At 34.0% G+C, this 19,320-nt stretch overlaps 1 protein-coding gene across 3 annotated transcripts in view; it reads right to left on the minus strand.

The window, feature by feature from the left end:
- The window catches only part of LOC130664434 (GTP-binding protein REM 1), a 207,444-nt gene that overhangs the window by 87,939 nt on the left and 100,185 nt on the right, over nt 1-19,320 (minus strand). For all 3 annotated transcript variants that reach the window (XM_057464302.1, XM_057464300.1, XM_057464301.1), the window contains exon 2: nt 12,966-13,273. In XM_057464302.1, coding sequence (XP_057320285.1) covers nt 12,966-13,233 — 268 coding nt within the window. In that variant the 5' untranslated portion in view covers nt 13,234-13,273. The remainder of the gene's footprint in view (nt 1-12,965; nt 13,274-19,320) is intronic.

Below are 19,320 nucleotides of genomic sequence, written 5' to 3' on the forward strand. Positions count from 1 at the left end.
AGTTATGGTTTGCGCAGGTTGAAGCGCAATTTTCAACGCACCAGGTAACAACAAAGCGTGCCAAATTTGACCTGGTGATTCCATTGCTTGACACTCGCGTCACCGCAGAAGTCGAGTAGTTAATTCTTCAGCCTCCTGCGACAACTTCGTACAACGATCTCAAGGCAGCTCTGATAAAATGTTTTTCCAAATCAGAAGAAGCTAGAATCACACAGTTGCTGGATGGAGAGAGATTAGCCGATCGAACTCCGTCGCAGCACTTACGTCACCTCCGCGGATTAGTTCCAGGCATCGATGATGTCATCATCCGAGCTTGCTGGTTCTCACACTTGCCAAAAAAAATTCGAGTGTGGTTGGAAGCTTTCAGCGACGCAACGCTGGTCAAGCTCGCCGAGTCAGCTGACTGTATGGTTGAGCGTATATGGCTCGAACCCCAAGTTGCCACTGCTACAGCAACTTCATCATCATTACCCGCCGAGCACGGCGAGATTGCCGCACTGCGCAGAGAAATTGTGCTACGCACAAATCAAGTGAAAAACTTGAGAGTTAAACGTGGTAAATCCAGAAGTCGATCGCGGTCACGTGTACCGAAGAAGTTTGACTTCTGATAGTACCATTACAAGCACAGTAAAGATGTCCGATCGTGCATTCCCGGCTGCAAATGGGAGGGAAACGAAAACGAGAATCAGTAGAGGCGGCTAATGATTCTCAATCGATTTCTCGCCGCCTGTTTATCCGAGACCGAACTACAGGAACGGAATATCTTGTCGATTCCGGCTCCGATTTGTCCGTCTTTTCACGTGGCTGACTGAAATCAATCAGTACACCCATAGGTTATCAATTGTATGCCGCAAACGGCTCGATAATTTGAACCTATGATTTAAAATCGATTACATTGAACCTTGGACTTTGCCGTGAATTCTCTTGGAATTTTATCATTGCTGACGTCACTAAACCGATTATAGGAGCAGACTTTCTAAGTCATTATGACTTACTAGTCGACATAAAACGAAAATGCCTTCGTGATGGCATCACTGGTTTATTGACACCCGGAAATTCTCACACGACAGAAAAAATATATATTGATTCATTGGAAATTTCATGAAGAATCGGAATATATAGGTCACCCCGATGAATTCGAGGACTGGGCTCGAACCCACGCTCTACAAGTCCGATAAATATACAGTGCCATACAGTACGCTATCTGGTACTTAGTGACCTGGATCACTACGAATCGGCAGAAACTAATATTAAAGCAGTCGATGGTAATTCTACGTATATGGAGTTATTGAGAGAATTTACCGATATTACTCGACCTGATGGTACTCACCGTCAAACTAGAAAACATTCAACGGCGCATCATATTCGAACGTCACCTGGGCCGCCAGTTTCGTGCAAAGCAAGACGCCTGGCTCCAAATAAGCTTGAAATTGCTCAAGCTGAGTTCCCTAAAATGATCGAGGAAGGTATTTGCAGATCATCCAACAGTGCCTAGACTTTACCACTTCATCTAGCATAGAAAAAGTCCGGAGAATGAAGGCCGTGTGGTGATTACCGCCCACTTAACGATCGAACGCTCATCGATAAATATTCGTTGCGTTATCTTGATGAGTTTGTCGCATTTTTACACGGTAAAAATATATTTTCAGTCGCCGATTTTGCAAAAGCATTTTTACAAATACTTGTTTCACCGGAGGACGTGCCAAAAACGGCAATCATCACACCGTTCAGACTATTCGAGTTCCGATTTATGACGTTTGGACTTAAAAACACGGCTCAAACATTTCAACGATTCATTGACGAGGTCACTCGCGACTTTGATTTTGTCTTCCCATGTGTTAATGATATTTCAACCGCATTTACCGACGCAGAACAACACATGTAGCATCTGAAAATTTTATTCGAGCGTCTCCGTGAACACAGACTGGTAATTAATGTACCAAAATGCCAATTTGGTCTACCGGAAGTAAAATTTCTCGGCCATTTTATCACTAGAGATGGAATCAAGCCGTTACCAGAAAAAGTAGAGGCTATTGTCGACTTCGAGCCTCCTACCAACGTAAAAGCTCTTCGTCGATTTCTCGGTACAGTGAATTTCTACAGAAAGTTCATCAAGAACGCTGCAGAAATTCTAGCACCGCTTAACAAAATTTTGAAAGGACCCAAAGTCAAAGGCTCTCATCCTGTCTACTGGACAACTGAACTTCAAGAGTCTTTCAAGTCAGCTAAACGAACTTTCGCGGATGCTACTTTGTTGGTACACCCTAAAGTCGATGCTGACTGGGCAATATTCACCGACGCATCCGAAATCAGTATTGGAGCCGTATTATAACGTATTATAACTTGCTGACGCTCAACAAACCGACGATGAACTTCAGCAGTTAGTACATCAGACAACTGCTTTGAACTTAAAGACAATTCAACTCGATATTGAACCTGCACTGTATTGTGACACCGCGTCAGGCACAGTGCATCCATATGTTCCAGAGCCGCTGAGAAAGAAGGTTTTTAATTCACTGCACTCGCTAGCTCATCCCGGAACCAAAGTTTCGCTAAAACTCGTCTCTAAACGCTACGTCTAGCCGTCGATTAATAAAGATTGGTGTGAATGGGCAAAATCTTGCATCGATTGCCAGAAAAATAAAATTCAGAGACACGTATCATCGCTGATCGCCAGTTTTGAACCACCAACTGAACGATTCGAGCTCATTCATATCGACCTAGTGTCTTTAAAATCGTCAAGAGGCTTCAATCAATGCCTGACCATCATCGACCGATTTACGAGGTTCCCTGAGGCTGTCCCGTTATCCAATGGAACTGCAGAGACAATAGCACATTCGCTATCGCTGCACTGGATTTCACGCCCCGGAGTACCGAAACGCATAACTTCGGACCAAGGTCCGCAATTCGAATCGTCATTATTCCAGTCGTTATTAAAAATGTATGGGATAAAACACCTACATACTCCACCGTATCACCCACAAGCCAACGTTCTCGTCAAACGTTTACATCGTCAGCTAAAAGCAGCACTTTTGTGTCTTCAAGAGTCATGGTATGACGCATTACCATAACTCGCTTGGAAAGACGACATCCAGACGACCCCGGCTTAATTAGTATACGGTGAGCCTATCCGTTTGCCTGGTGAGTTGCTCACTCCCAGTAACGAAACTACACCTCGCGATATTGTCAATTGGCAGGGAGTCTAATATATGGTGGGGACAACTGAATCGATCGCAGCACTCGCTGTGGTCACAATTTCGTTGAATCATGCTCTCATTAAAAATAAACACGTGAAAATTAAGTTTAAAAATAGTTCATAATAGTTATCGTGTCGTTAATGTTTGCCTCTGCTCATTGTTTGAGGTTAAAACAATATTTTAAAATTTATTAATTCAAATCCGGTTTAAATAATGATTTTTATCATTGCCTAAAAATTATTTTTTAACCCTTCGTTACTCGCGCTATACGGCGATTCCCCGCACAACACTACTCAACCTAATAGAGTTGGCGTGAATACGAGTGAGACACTAGAAAAAGCGCGTGTAACGGAAAGTTAAATAACATTATAAGTTAGTACTTTCTTAGTTACGATTCACAAGCAAATTATCATGGATTAAAATAAAATTATTTTTTTCAATTTTGTTAAAAAACTCAATTTACTATTCTACTATTTTTTAAACTTTTATCATTGTAGCTGTCACGTATTATTTGTTTAGATTTTATCGGTTAACCTTTTATTCTGTTCTAAAATAATAGTATTTATTATTTATTAAAATTTTGTATAGTTAATTTTTTTATCGAAATATAATTAATTTAATTTTCTCTATCAAAAATACAATTGCACTTTTGGATTTATATCATTATAAACTTTATATTTTGATTTTGTACTGAATTTTTATTTTTTACACTAATTATACCCTCGCAGATTTGAATCACGGTGGGAACACGGTGGGTTTGTTCCATTTTACCACTGTGATTACGCGGTGTATCCACCGTGATTCCACGGTGGCTTGACCACTGTGTATACACGGTGTTTCCACTGTGATTACGCGGTGGATACACCGCGGAACCACGGTGGTGAAATATCACAAAGCCACCGTGGAATCACGGTGAATACACCGCGTAATCACAGTGGAAACACCGTGTATACACAGTGGTCAAGCCACCGTGGAATCACGGTGGATACACCGCGCAATCACAGTGGATACACTGTATACCCGGTGGTGAAATGGAACAAACCCACCGTGTAACCCCGGTGGATCCACGGTGTTTACACTTCTACGGTGTTTCCACCGTGATTCAAATTTGCGAGGGTATATATCTTTTATAATTCTCGAGCATGATTTTTTGTAACCATCAGATGTCGTTTTCATCGCGCTCCCTGCCAATACTTTAAAACGTCATTTCAATTCATTGGCACTGGCCGAAATGTCGCGTCACGGCAAGCATTCTGTTTTCTGTTTCAGGAACCTTAGTACTTGCAGCCACGTGCTGGTACGGAATGACCAGGTTGAACCATCTTCCTTGCCACCGTACGAGGGCCCATATCGTGTAATAACTCAACACGATAAATACTTTGTTGTCGATTTTCGAGGACGACAAATCGCCATTTCAATAGACAGATTGAAGCCGGTTTACGAGTCGAATTCAGCCGACACGGTGACGGTGATGACAAACTCCCAGCCGAATAACACGTCAACCGAGACCAAAAAACGCCGAGTCCGGTTTAGCATTTAAATATTTACACGATTCAATTTTTTTTCATATAAAAGTTTTTTTACAAAGTAATATTTCACCTTTTTATTATATTCATTAATTTCCTTATTTATTTATTCATATCAATTGTAAATATTTCATTACTTTAATTGTCGCGTATTAAACTTGAAAAAAAGAAACAAAGGGAGTTCTGTAGCGTTGCTACAATGAAAAGCGATCGATTAATTTAGGCAATCTATGCCAAATATCGATTTTTCTATTTTCCGTCCTTATTTTATTCGTAGAGACACAATAAGTCATACCGCTGAAGTGCATACACGCATGTAAGCACTTCTACTGTATTCTCAAATTTTACTGTGTTAAATTCGTTCGTTAAATTGAATAAGTATTAAATATAATTAGTTGGTTTAATTCATTTATTATATTTACTATTACCTCAACCACTATATATATATATATGGGCAGATCCATTAATTCTCGACGAAAGTGTGCGCACTCAGGTCAACGATTTTGATGCCGATTTTTTCCTCAAAAGTACACCTTAAAAAAAGAAGATCCTGAAAATTTGGACCCGATATAATCAAATCTGGCCGCTGGAGAATTTTTTGAATTTTTAAAAAAGTCGATTTTTCACTGATTTTCGAATATTTGTATCTCAGCTTCTATATAACTTAAAGACTCCTGCCCAACGGCATTTTTCTCAGTAGACTCTCTACTTTTAAGAAAAAAATAAGTATTTGGTCTAAACTCAAATAGGGCTTAGCTGACAGCCTCTAACTAACGAACTGTTTTGGTTGAATTTTACCTATTTGTAAAACACTAGTATACGTACAGTGTTCGAAGTTGAGGATCGACCAGCAGCTAATGTCTTCTGTTGGGGTATACTTGAGTAGAATCTATGCAATTTTTACTTCATTGCTTCTATTAAATAAAGTTATAGCCATCTGAAACCAATCAAATTTTAAAAAATTGCAGTTTTCAGATGGCTAGAACTTTTTTCTCGGAACTTCGATTTCCTTCAAACTTACAGGAAAGTTGCTTTATTATGTTCCTAAAAAGCCCTGAAAATCGGGGCTAGGGAATCGAGCTTGTATTCAAGTTATGAATTTTTTAATATTGCCAAAATTGCGTTGTTGAATATAATATTTGCTGATAATTTCTTACATGTCTATCGAATTATTCATATCTTATAGACAAGTGAATTATTAATATTCTTTGTACATAGATGTAAGCTGTCAGTAACCATTTGAGTAACGTCTCAAGTAAACATTTTACCCTCAAAAGCGCTATCGTTCTGATATTGTATGAATTTGTTTCAAAAGTCGCGCTCGGGCTACTCTGTTACTCAATTTATTCGCTTCGTGGCGTGACTGAGGTACCAATGTTATCATACGGACATGAAAGCATTGCAATCTACGTTGAGTTCTCTAGGTATGAAGGTCTACAGTATTTAGAAATTTTTATATGTTTAATTTGGAGTGTTTAAACTATCAAAACTTGAACCAATGGATAAGTGTTATATTGGTCAGTCACGCCACGAAGCGGATAAATTGAGTAACAGAGTAGCCCGAGCGCGAGTTTTGAAACAAATTCAAACAATATAAGAACGATAGCGCTTTTGAGGGTAAAATGTTTACTTGAGACGTTACTCATATGATTACTGACAGCAGCTATATCTATGTACAGAGAATATTAATAATTCACTTGTCTATCAGATATGAATAATTCGATAGACATGTAAGAAATTATCAGCAAATATTATATTCAACAACGCAATTTTGGCAATGTTAAAAATTCATAACATGAATACAAGCTCGATTCCCTAGCCCTGATTTTCAGGGCTTTTTAGGAACATAATAAAGCAACTTTCCTGAAAGTTTGAAGGAAATCGGAGTTCCGAGAAAAAAGTTCTAGCCATCTGAAAACTGCAATTTTTTAAAATTTGATTGGTTTCAGATGGCTATAACTTTATTTAATAGAAGCAATGAAGTGAAAATTGCATAGATTCTACTAAAGTATACCCCAATAGAAGACATTAGCTGCTGGTCGATCCTCAACTTCGAACACTGTACGTATACTAGTGTTTTACAAATAGGTAAAATTCAACCAAAACAGTTCGTTAGTTAGAGGCTGTCAGCTAAGCCCTATTTGAGTTTAGACCAAATACTTATTTTTTTCTTAAAAGTAGAGAGTCTACTGAGAAAAATGCCGTTGGGCAGGAGTCTTTAAGTTATATAGAAGCTGAGATACAAATATTCGAAAATCAGTGAAAAATCGACTTTTTTAAAAATTCAAAAAATTCTCCAGCGGCCAGATTTGATTATATCGGGTCCAAATTTTCAGGATCTTCTTTTTTTAAGGTGTACTTTTGAGGAAAAAATCGGCATCAAAATCGTTGACCTGAGTGCGCACACTTTCGTCGAGAATTAATGGATCTGCCCATATATGTATATATTGTAACGGGTTTTTTACCACCCGGGATCTACCGGAGTGAAGTCCGAATACACTTACGATGTTTGGCAACCTTGTTTAATATTATTAAGTTGGGCGCCAGATGATTTTATAATCACCAAATAAACAAATTTCAGAAATCGACTCAGGGTGGCGGATCGGGGAAAGGTCAGGCACTTAAGATTACGATAAATAATTGATCAGAATTAAACAAAAATAATTAATCGTATATTGAACACAGAATAATAAATTGATCGGTATCACAAATAAAATTATCGGTTATAGAAAAAAATACAAATGTCGTTGTCGGCTTGACTCGATATAAACAAAATTATCCAAAAAAAATCGTAGTTGATCGAAAACACAATTAGTTCATTGCTCGGAGAAAAACACATTCGGTTCACGAAATTAAAATAAAATAATTTTATTGTCCGGAGACACACATACAGCGGAAGTATTAAAGAAATACTTGACGAGTGACGTCAGAGTATTCTCATACGGCGAGGTGACAAGACTGCTGTTGCGAATGAGACACGGATAATCCGTAATTCTCAGAATTGCTCGAACGAAATAAAATAAAATATAAAATAATATTTTATTTCGGTAACACGTTAAATTGCACGATCATAGAATTTTTACGCGTAATTAATTATTCAATTAATAATTATTACGTACGCACTACACTTCTTTTTTTATCAGATTGGTTACACACTTTGTTCAGTTTCGGGCGGAGGCTTCGGCTTGTTCACTTGTTCACGAACTCGGTTATTGTCGGTCGTAATTAATTGTCGCGAATTATTGTTCGTTGATCAAACTCGGATTGATCTTACATGTCGTAATTCAAATCGTTCATACGTCGGATCGAGAATTGTTCAGAGTCGAATTGTTCAAATAAAATAAACGTGGCCGATCAGTTCGGCGTCTATCCCGGATCTCTCGTGACAATCCATGCATTGGATCGCTTGCTCGGTCGAAGTCGAAATTTTCGATTCTAGATGTCACTAGAATTCGCTCACCGGATAATTACTTAGTAGTTCAAATAATTTAAAACCACGGGTCGATGTCGAATTTTTCTCATGTTACAATATATATATATATATATATATATATGGACATTAGGGTGTCCGTTATTTCCCAAGTTGTTATTTTTTTTGCTGCCGCCCCCTGAACATTTAGTTTTTGCCCTAGAAAAAATTATCCAACATAAACAAGCTCATAATTTTCAAATTAAACCTCTGCCGAAATCATGTTACAGTTCCCATTGAAATAGCATGGGATTTTTTGACTTTTTGTATTCAATTTTTTATTTCTGAAGCAAATAAAACTACATATAGGATCAAGATAAGTTTTGATAGGAAATTTTCCGCTCTACAAAAAAGGTCTCTTTGATTTTTTCGATAAAATCATTCTTTTAAAAGTTATTCATGGTTAAAGTTATGTTCATAATTTTTATCATAGTTCTTCATGTTTTGCTGAAATTTTCTGTGGTACAATCATTAAACTCATTTATAAATGTTTCAAAAATTTTATTATACAAGCTCAATAGTTACAATATATATTTTTTCTTTTTTTAATCACTTTTCTTTGTTAAACAGCTTTTTGTAGCGTTAGGATAAGTATCTCTGTATTTACGTACATCTTGCACTAAATACTGTTTTTGTTCTTCTTTAGTAGTCAAAATGTTGATGTAGTCGTGAGTCAATTCAACCGCTTTTTTAGCCACATCGTTAAACAGTTGCAGATTATTAACGATGTTCACACCTTCCAAGTAATCATTATTGGTAGACCATGTTTCAACATTAAACTTTAAAAAATTTTTATTTATGTTGAATCGACCAAAAAACTTACTCGAATTAGAATTAATAAAAAAATCAATATCTTTTATTTTTGTAAATTAATAATTTCACTGTCTAAATTTACTATGAAGCGTTTAGGGGAATCAATGTAGTAAATTTAGACAGTGAAATTCTCAATTTACCAAAAGAGAGATATTGATTTTTTTATTAATTCTAATTCAAGTAAGTTTTTTGGTCGATTCATCATAAATAAAAATTTTTTAGAGTTTAATGTTGAAACATGGTCTACCAATAATGATTACTTGGAAGGTGTGAACATCGTTAATAATCTGCAACTGTTTAACGATGTGGCTAAAAATGCGGTTGAATTGACTCAAGACTACATCAACATTTTGACTACTAAAGAAGAACAAAAACAGTATTTAGTGCAAGATGTACGTAAATACAGAGATACTTATCCTAACGCTACAAAAAGCTGTTTAACAAAGAAAAGTGATTAAAAAAAGAAAAAATATATATTGTAACTATTGAGCTTGTATAATAAAATTTTTGAAACGTTTATAGATGAGTTTAATGATTGTACCACAGAAAATTAGTTAAAACTCAATTAGTTAAAACTCATCAACTTGCCCCATGGCTTATTAACTTATAGATTATTCTTATCGATTTCGAATCATTATTTATGACTTAATTAATACTACTTTTGTCAACTAGTTAAGAATCTTATCAGTAAAATAGTGTTGCGTAATCACAACTATATTTGAATTCAAATGTAGTTGCACTTCCGGCAGGTTGAGGCAGCACCTCCTGGGGCCTCTTCCATAAATTTAAACTTGATCATGCGCAGTGCGGCGCATGCGCAGTTGCTGTTTCCTGCCTCGTGTCGAGAAGACCGACGCCATTATGTTTCGTTTATATACTTTTCAAGTGTAAACACGTGCTCTAATTGATTTCATTATTTCGCACTCATCTCGAGAAAATGAATAACAATAATTATCTAAATAAATCAAGAAATCATCGAGCTCTAAAATCTAAATCGGGCAGAAAAAACTCTAACGCAAGTTAATTTCCGATTTACAAAGAATGCAAGTAATTGCCCGTATTAACAGAATCGCAAATAAATTGCTAGTATATTACATTAGTGAATAAGCTATGCGTCTAATTATTATGTGATCCAGGAGAGAAGTGATTGACCAATAATTTTAGGCGTAGGACTAGCCTCGGGACTGTCCCGTGTTCAAATAATGAAACGGGACCGAAGTCTGCCTTCATTTCATGAGAGACTGTTTCTACGCCCTCTTGGGCATATGCGCGCTGCGATGCCATCCCCATCTTTTGACTCGAGCGACACTCTGAGCTGAAAAATATAATCGAGTGACGACTAAGGTGGACATCAAGTGGAGGTTTAGTAAAAAATCCTCAATGCGCGTGGTATCTAACCACAGTGACTACGAGTCCGTACTTCTCTTGGGCCAAACACTACTACCATCTCTGGAAATAAAGAGACTCCTGTGAAAGTGGGCTTGGAAAGGCCCAGTGGTACCAGTCTACCTGCGCTGGTCAACAGGTTGCTCATAGATTAGTGGTGAGACACAACTTCTTTTCATACTCTATGAAAAGGTTTTTCTCCACTTGTTCTTTCGGGTTTCGAACAAGCTATTATCTACGTGTTTAGTCCCTGATGGATTTAATACTTTCCGAGTCTTTCGACACGTTAATTATTCAAGCTAAATCATAGTAAAGACCAGCTCGGAAAGTAAAAAGGTAAGTAAATTAAAGAAAATTAATATTATTATTATTATGTTCTTACTGTTAAAATGTGTGAAAAAATAATTCTCAATGAATTATAACCAAAGCTAATAAATATATTAAAGTTTTTTTTCATGTTCAATGTAGATGTACTTAAGGAGTGTTCACCCCTTAACCTTCATTTTTTGGAAAAACCTCAAAAGCCGTATTCTCTACATTATTATCCCTTTCAATCGCTGTTAATTCCATTGAATTCCATTGGATAGTTTTTTTTCTACAAAAGTTTTGTCAATTTTAACCCTCAAAACATTTGTTCTATTAATTACTTCATTATTAAACCAAAGGCATTTTTCATAATTTTCCATTCCGAAAATGATGCCGTTGGTCCCATTTAATTGTTCAAACTGCAAGTATGCAAAACGTTAAAAATACCCCTTTGGAACCTAAACTTTAAAGGGTGGTTCCACCCCCTAGATATGTTTTTCCGCAGCTAAAAAAAAAAATACGTGACCCTCAGATTTCGACGGAGAATGCTATATCTCAGTTCCATCGAAATCGAAGAGGGACACTTAGGATACCTTTTTTGTTAGTAAAAATGAACAAGAGCCGCCTTCGTGTTAAACTAAGCGGGAGCTACTGAAAAGTCCGGGAACTGCTGAAAATTTTCGAAAAATCTACTTTCCATTCTGGCTGCCAGATTACATTTTCTTTTGTTATTATTATTTCTATTATCATACATCTGTAAATATGGAAGATGCTGACTGATTATACAATATCAACAATATTATTGAATATAATTGGTAGATGGTTTTGCTTAAATTACCAATAACCTAAATTCAGATAGTGAGATTTTTTACTATCACTGACAATTTTCACTAATTTGTCAAAATATTCAGATTTACGTCTAGTGATTTCAAACTCTACTAATGATTAGCATAAATTATACTGCTACTTCGGTAGCTTCATATTTGGTGAACACTTCCACCCACTAAAAAAGATTGCATTGAACTTTAGTAATTGTTCAAACATTAATTTTAATTTTAGCGAAAAAGAGATATTGTATTAACTAGGTTTGATTCAAATAAATCAGTGCATTTTTTCATTTACTAAATGATAATTATTGTTAAGCAGTTATTACCATAAAATTATGTCTTAGTTTTGTCATTAAATTAAATTCTCAAAGATAAAAAATTTTAGGCCATTTCTGTGTCCAATCAGACTTTTTCTGTTGATATCACAAAAAAATTTTGATCGGTGTTCAGTAATGGCTGAAGGTTCGAATAATTAGTCATTACTGGTGTTGCTACTTGGGGCAACACTTTCCGGTCTCACTTTAAATATTTTTATTTTCAACCAATCAGAAATCTATCGACGTCAGCATCGATTAGTGGCATTGTTCCAGCATTATTATTTAATTCATCGCTCTCTCTTTAAGCGACAACACGTGTTCAAGTGTTGTAATCAATAACTATTATATATTATTCAAATTTACTCACTTAAATAATACTACAATTATCTCTAGGGGTCCAATTACTCTTTATTTGATCTAAATACTCATTAAACTTAGTGTGGCTACTCAATAAACAATTAAACTCAGTGCCGGTGATTTACAACCACGTCGTACCTACCAGATTATACATATAGGTAGCACCATTTAAATATAGTGGAAACCTAAACATGCAAACATGCAAATACCTTCTCAATAAGACAATTTATAGATAAATTAAGAAAAATATAGATAGCCTGAACTGGGAATCGAACCCAGACCAATTCGGTATCGCGCCGAGTGCTCTACCAGTTGATCTATCCGGCACTATACTATATTCCGTTCAATTTGATCTATAACTGTAATTGTACTCATCCCAATCGATTTATTAGACTCAGTAAACTCATAAAAACAATTAAGAACTAATTAAAATACTCTCAATACTCTTTAGTATAATTCAACCAACTACTTAATTGCGCATTATCTGTAATAAATTAAATAAAGACGACATTTATATTTTTATGATTAAACATCTTTTAATTCTCCAGGTCCCAGTAATCCTACTCATTCATTATAATTGTAATTATTTTACAATCTGTAATGTGTCAAGGTATCAATTCTAATACTCTTGAAGTGACGTCATAAGTCTATCAAAACCCCTACCTTTGAACATAAGCCACGAAAATATTTTTTGTTTTGTGCTCTTTTTCATTCCTAAAAGACTTAATGTGTAGATTAGATTGTAATAATGATATAGTTTTATATACCTCGAGAAGAATTATTTGGTCGACTACTTTTATGACTGTTTGACATTTTTGCACTTTGAGATCTCATCGCTCTTTTGTGTCTTTGCGTTGAAGTAGTTTTTCTTTCTAATATTTTATTTCCACATTCTTGATCTAGTTCTTTTTTATGCAAATTTACGTCCGCACTCACTGATAATAAACTTCCTATCGATGGTTTTACGTCTAATACATCGTATACACATATTGATGCTGATCGCGTCGTTCGAATACTTGCAATATCCTCCGCCATATTTTCAGTAATGGTACACAATTATAATGATTATCACTATCTGGAAAAGAATAAACGATAAATATGTATATTTACACTGGTGGTCCTGATTAAGATGATTCACCGTGAATGATTGTCAAGCGCTGTGAATTACGGTGAATTACAGTGTATCACGGAAAATCAACATGAATCGTGCCCTAAAGGTTTTAATCTACAGTAAATCACCGTGAGAGCTCTCAATGATGTGACTGAGATTTACTGTAAATCACCGTTATTTATTACTCATATTATTACTACTTGTATATTATTACTAGTCGAAAAAATGTACTCTCTCTTCAAAAAATGGACGTATCGAGTCAAATAAATTATTTTTCGAACAATGCAAAGTCAATTTCAAAGAAAAATTATTCTTGGAAACATTTATAATAAATATTAATGTCATAATGTGATATAGAATATACTATAGTACTATCAAAAAAGGTACTTGTTACTCTGCCAAATAACAGAGGAGTACCCGTGTCAGAACTGCTTTCAAGTTTGCAATATAACAGTTCTAATATATATTTCTTACCAGGGACACCACAAGCGGCCGGGCGCGATCTCGTGGTGAGTACTGAACTACTTCCGTTGATGCTGCCTATAAAACGCTTGATTATAGAACGTCACCGTGATTTGCCGTAGATTGTGGTGAATCACCGTGATTCTACTTCGATTTTACCCAGAATCACCGTAAGAGATCACCAAGACTCATCGTGAGAGCTTACAAAAATTTTTCCGTGTCTCACCATAAATCACTATAAGAAATCACCGTGATTTCATTGTGACTCACCACGAATCACCGTGAAAGCTCTCCGTGATCTAACGCTGACATTACCGGTAATTACGGCGAGTCACTGCGATTCCCCATGAATAACGAATAAAATTCGTGAAAAATTGAACTTGATCGGTCAAGTGAGTTCGAAGATATTCCAAACGTAAAATTTTTTGGAAAATGTTTTTTTTGGATAACTTTTAATTCGCTCGACGGATTGATTCCAAAATCTAATCAGCTCTGAAACTTTATAAGCCGTGTCGAATACTACTTCAACTATCAAATTCGATTCATTCGTTTAAGAGAAACTGTTGACGAAAGAATTAAAGAAAATTTTTTTTTTTTGGTTTTTTGAAATTTCTCAAAAATGACAGCATAAATCAATTTCAAAATTTGATCAACTTTAGAACTTGATAAAACGCGTCGATTGCCACCTCAATCGTCTTAATCGGTCAATTCGACCCGGGTCGAAAATTTTGATCTGATTTTAGTCTAACTAGACTGTATTTGGACTACTTGGTCTGTTATTGAACTTCGATAAAAATTTTAATCGGTTTTTGATCTACCCGGATTGAAAAATTTGACCTGATTTTAGTCTGATTGGACTATTTGATCTGATTTTGATCTTTTACAAAAATTTTAAGCTGTATTTGACCTATTATTTTAAAAACCAATTGCGTCATGGGCAGACAAAACTAGATTAAATCATGGACTTATAAAATTTTTATTTATGGGCAATATTTATGAAAAAATATTAAGTTGCAGAATTGATTATGTTTTATTTACTATTTATTTACTATCTTTTGTTTAAAAATGTCGGCAGTTAATGAAAATTTGACAGCTTAATTTTTTAGTTGTCTTCATTGAATATTTATATCATTGAATAAAAGTGATAAAGCAACTTTTAAAATGTCAAGAATTTTCTCTTATTCACTGGATAAAATTGTGAATATTTTGGCATAAGAAAACATCAAAATTTTTGTGCTACGGAGAAAAATGTTTGCTCGAAATCTACCAATTTTTATTATGCTGTCGACCAAACTTGAAACAGAAAGTAAAGTATCCAAAAAATTACTATGCTCTTATAAAAAATTATTATGCTGCATCAAAATTATTATAATGTATGGAAGTAATTGATCCTGAAGCTCATCGATAAGTTTCTCGCGCGTAATAAGTAATGTGATACAGTATAATCATTTTTTGTAAGAGCACGATAATTTTTTGGATGCTTTACTCCCTGTTTCAAGTTTAGTCGACAGCATTGTAAAAAAAAAATTGGTAGGTTTCGAGCCAACATTTTCTCTGTGTGACATCTTATTATGGAAACGCATTAGCATATTTTAAATACCAAGAAAATTAAAATAAATTAATAAATCTAGATTATTATGATTATTATTATTTACATTTATAAAAAGTCCTGTATTTGTCCTTAAAAACAATTGAACACAGATTAAATATTATAGAAAATAAAGTCCTGTTTTTGTCCTTAAAAACAATTGAACACAGACCAATAATTATAATAAAAAAGTCTGTTTTTAGTCTAAACGCGATTTTAAACAGACTAAATATCATACGAAAATAAGTCTGATATTAGCCTTGATAAGGAATAGTACGGGCAAAACAGATTAAATTATTATATAAAATAAATACGATTTATAAACTTGAATTAAAGGAAAAATATTTGAATTCATCATTTATTTTAAAACAGATCTAATTTTTTGACCCAGGTCGTTTGAGAGATTTCATTGATGAAAGAAATAGTGAAAACCGTTTTTTTTTTTTTCGAATATCTACAAAAAAATTAAACAAATCAATTTCAAAATCTAATCAGCTCTAGAACTCAATAATATACGCGTCGATTGCTGCCTTAGCCATCTCAATCGGATAATTCGTTCGAGAATTATCGCGGGAAAAACAAATGGTAAAAAACAGTTTTTTGCGAATATCTTTGAAACAACTGGACTAAACCCGGGAAAAAATGTTTTTATAAAATTTTGTAAAATTTTATAAAATTTTACAAAATATTAGTGTTAACATTTTGTAAAATTTTATAAAATTTTATACTGAAAATGGCCTGGTAAAATTTTATCGAATTTTATAAAGTTTTATCAAATTTCATGAAGTTTTATAAAAATTTATAAAATTTTATAAAACTTTGTAAAATTTCATAAAATTTTACCAGGCCATTTTCAGTATAAAGTTTTATAAAATTTTGTAAAATTTTATAAAATTTTATAAAGTTTTATAAAATGATTATTTTTTTCCGGGACGGGTCACCCATCCAATTAATGGCCACCCTCGATGCTGCTTAACTTTTGTTATTGAAGAATCGTAGTCTGCTCCGCTCGTCTATTGGTCACTTGTAGCTTAGAAATATTCGTGGCTGTATTTATGATTACTCATTAATACTTATCAGCCATATTTCATAGTATTAATTTATAATTATATATAAAAATAAAAAAAAGGCCATTCGGCAGCCGAAATGGAAGGTAGATTTATAAAAAGGCACATACAGACATATCTTGTGATACATGTTAGTGTATATAGACATGATATGATATTAGGCTCGTTTTCTTAGAGTGAGGGTAAAAAAAGACAACGACTATTTTCGATAGAGAACTTCAGATAGTTGATTCGACAAAACATTTTATAGGTAACCTAACAAATAACCTTCACGGAAAAAACTATAGAAAATTTTATTAGTATGAGATCATAATTGTAATTGCTATTACGATGGCAAGATCAGATATAATTTTAAAACTACAGGTACGATTGAAACATCATAAATATTAAAAGAAATACTTTTAAAATATAAAATAGCTGTGAAATTTGCAGTTTATTTTGTTCAGAATAAAGTACAACTGACAAAATTGTATTATAATGGAAAATACATAAGTTATGTGGAATGAAAACCTTATTTTCAACTTTTATTGATTTCATGAAAATTTCAAGGCTATCAAATTATTGAAAGAAATACTCGAAACATAAAGGTTAAGGTCATAAATTAAAGCTTATTAGTCAAGCTTTAGAATACTTTTTACAAAAATTATCTATGAGTTTCAGCTTTAAAGTTATATAAACTTTAAAAGTGAATAAAAACTGATTTTTTCGAAAAATCGTGAAAATTTTAAACAGCCATAACTTCAAAACTATTTGAACGATTCAGCCCATCTTTGAACTTGATCAAGATAATCGCCTATAGAATAAGTGTGAAAAATTTCATTAAGATCCGATAAGAACTGTAGGTGCTATCGTAATGACAAGACCAGTGATAATCATAGGGAGTAGAGGTACATTTGATCCATCATAAGTAATAAAAGAAATACTTTTAAAATATAAAATAGCAGTGAAATTTACAGGTTATTTTGTGCACAATAAAATACAACTGACGAAACCGGATTATAATGGGAAATTCATAAGTTATATGGAATGAAACCCATATTTTCAACATTTTTTTATTCCATTAAAATTTTCAAGGCCATCAAATTATAGGATGAAATGGTCGAAATATGAAGTCTAAGGTCATAAATTAAAGCTTATTAGACAAGCTTTCAGATACTTTTTACGGAAATTGTCTATGAGTATTAGTTTTAAAATTATATGAACTTGAATGTGGAAAAAAATTGATTTTTTCAAAAAATTATGGAAATTTCAAAAAGCCATAACTTCTAAACTAATCAACTGATTTTGCCCATCTTCGAACTTAACCGTGATAATCGCCCATAGAATAAGTGTGAAAAATTTCATTAAGATCTGATAAGAATTGTAGGCGTAATCGTGTCCTCAAAACTGCGTTATATCCCATATATTTATATATATATATATATATATATATATATATATATATATATGTACGTTGAATAGACCTTTGTGTGACCCCCCGTTTTTGTTTGCTATATGTATCCTCAAAACTGCATATTTTTTCGTCCTTCAAGGATTTTTGTTTCTAGACAGGACTTTTGACAGGATATCGAATTAACTATTATATAGTCCCTTGTGTGACTTATATGTATACTATATATATAAGTCACAGATCGGTACGTCACATAGATAATATACAAAGATATCTCCCATGAAAAAAATTTATAAAAAAAATATAAGTTAAAATATGAAAAAATATATTTTTCATATAAAAAGAAATACATAAAAAATATATAAATATATATAAATTATGTATAAAAAATCTGTTAATCGGTTGACCCTGCGAGCCAGCCCTAAAACTTCCCGCTGTTTTCAAGCTCGAGGAGCTCAAAAACATTGTTGTGAATACATTATCAAGCTCTTCGAGCTCCAAAATACTTTTGTATGCCATTGTTTTTGAAAAAAACCGCTTTTTAGCATTTCTTTCTCCCAGCTGATCAGATTTTGGGATTGTTTAGTTCGGTTTTTTCAAAGATATTGGCAAAAAACTGTTTTTCATCGTTTCTTTCTTCCACGATATCTCTTAGACAAATGACTCGATTTTGATGGTTAAGGTGGCAATTGACGCGTCTTAATAAATTCTAAAGCTGATCAGATTTTGGAGTTATTTAGTTCAGTTGTTTTAAAGATATATTCGCAAAAAACCGTTTCTTACCATTTCTTTCTCCCACGAAAACTCTTGGACGAATTATCGGATTGTGATAGTTAAGGTGACAATCGACTCGTTTTATTAAATTCTAAAGCTGATTAGATTTTGAAATTGATCGGATGAGTCACTTCAAAGATAATCGAAAAAAAACGTTTTTTACCATTTCTTACTCCAACGATATCTCTCGAACAAATAAACCGATTGAGATGGTTGCGGTCGCATTCGACGAGGCTTATAAAGTTCTAAAGCTGATTAGATTTTGAAGTCGATCGTTCAAGTCGTTTCTGAGAAATCAATAAAAAACTAAAAAAAAAATTTGTTATTATTCGTAATTCGCCAATATTTTCGAGTCTACTTGATCTAATGATCTGAAATTTTTAGAAAATTTGATGGCCAACAAGCTCTTTCGATTAATTAAAAAGTTATAGACTGGTCACACACACACACACACACACACACACACACACACACACACACACACACACACACACACACACACACACACACACAAATACACACGCGGTGACACGAATCGTAATCCGTGGACAATAGATCCGCGACGTCAAATCCGCGACATGAAATCCGAAGATATTTTATCCGATAGACAAAATGTCCTTGGACTAAATATTCAAGAGACAAAAAATCCGTGACAAAATATCCTGTCGATAAATCTTATTCAGAAAAATATATTTTCAGTGGAAAATAATTCATGGTTTTCGATAAACGG

This window comes from Microplitis mediator, chromosome 3 (assembly GCF_029852145.1).
Source record: "Microplitis mediator isolate UGA2020A chromosome 3, iyMicMedi2.1, whole genome shotgun sequence".
In the NCBI taxonomy this organism is placed as follows: Eukaryota; Metazoa; Arthropoda; class Insecta; order Hymenoptera; family Braconidae; genus Microplitis; species Microplitis mediator.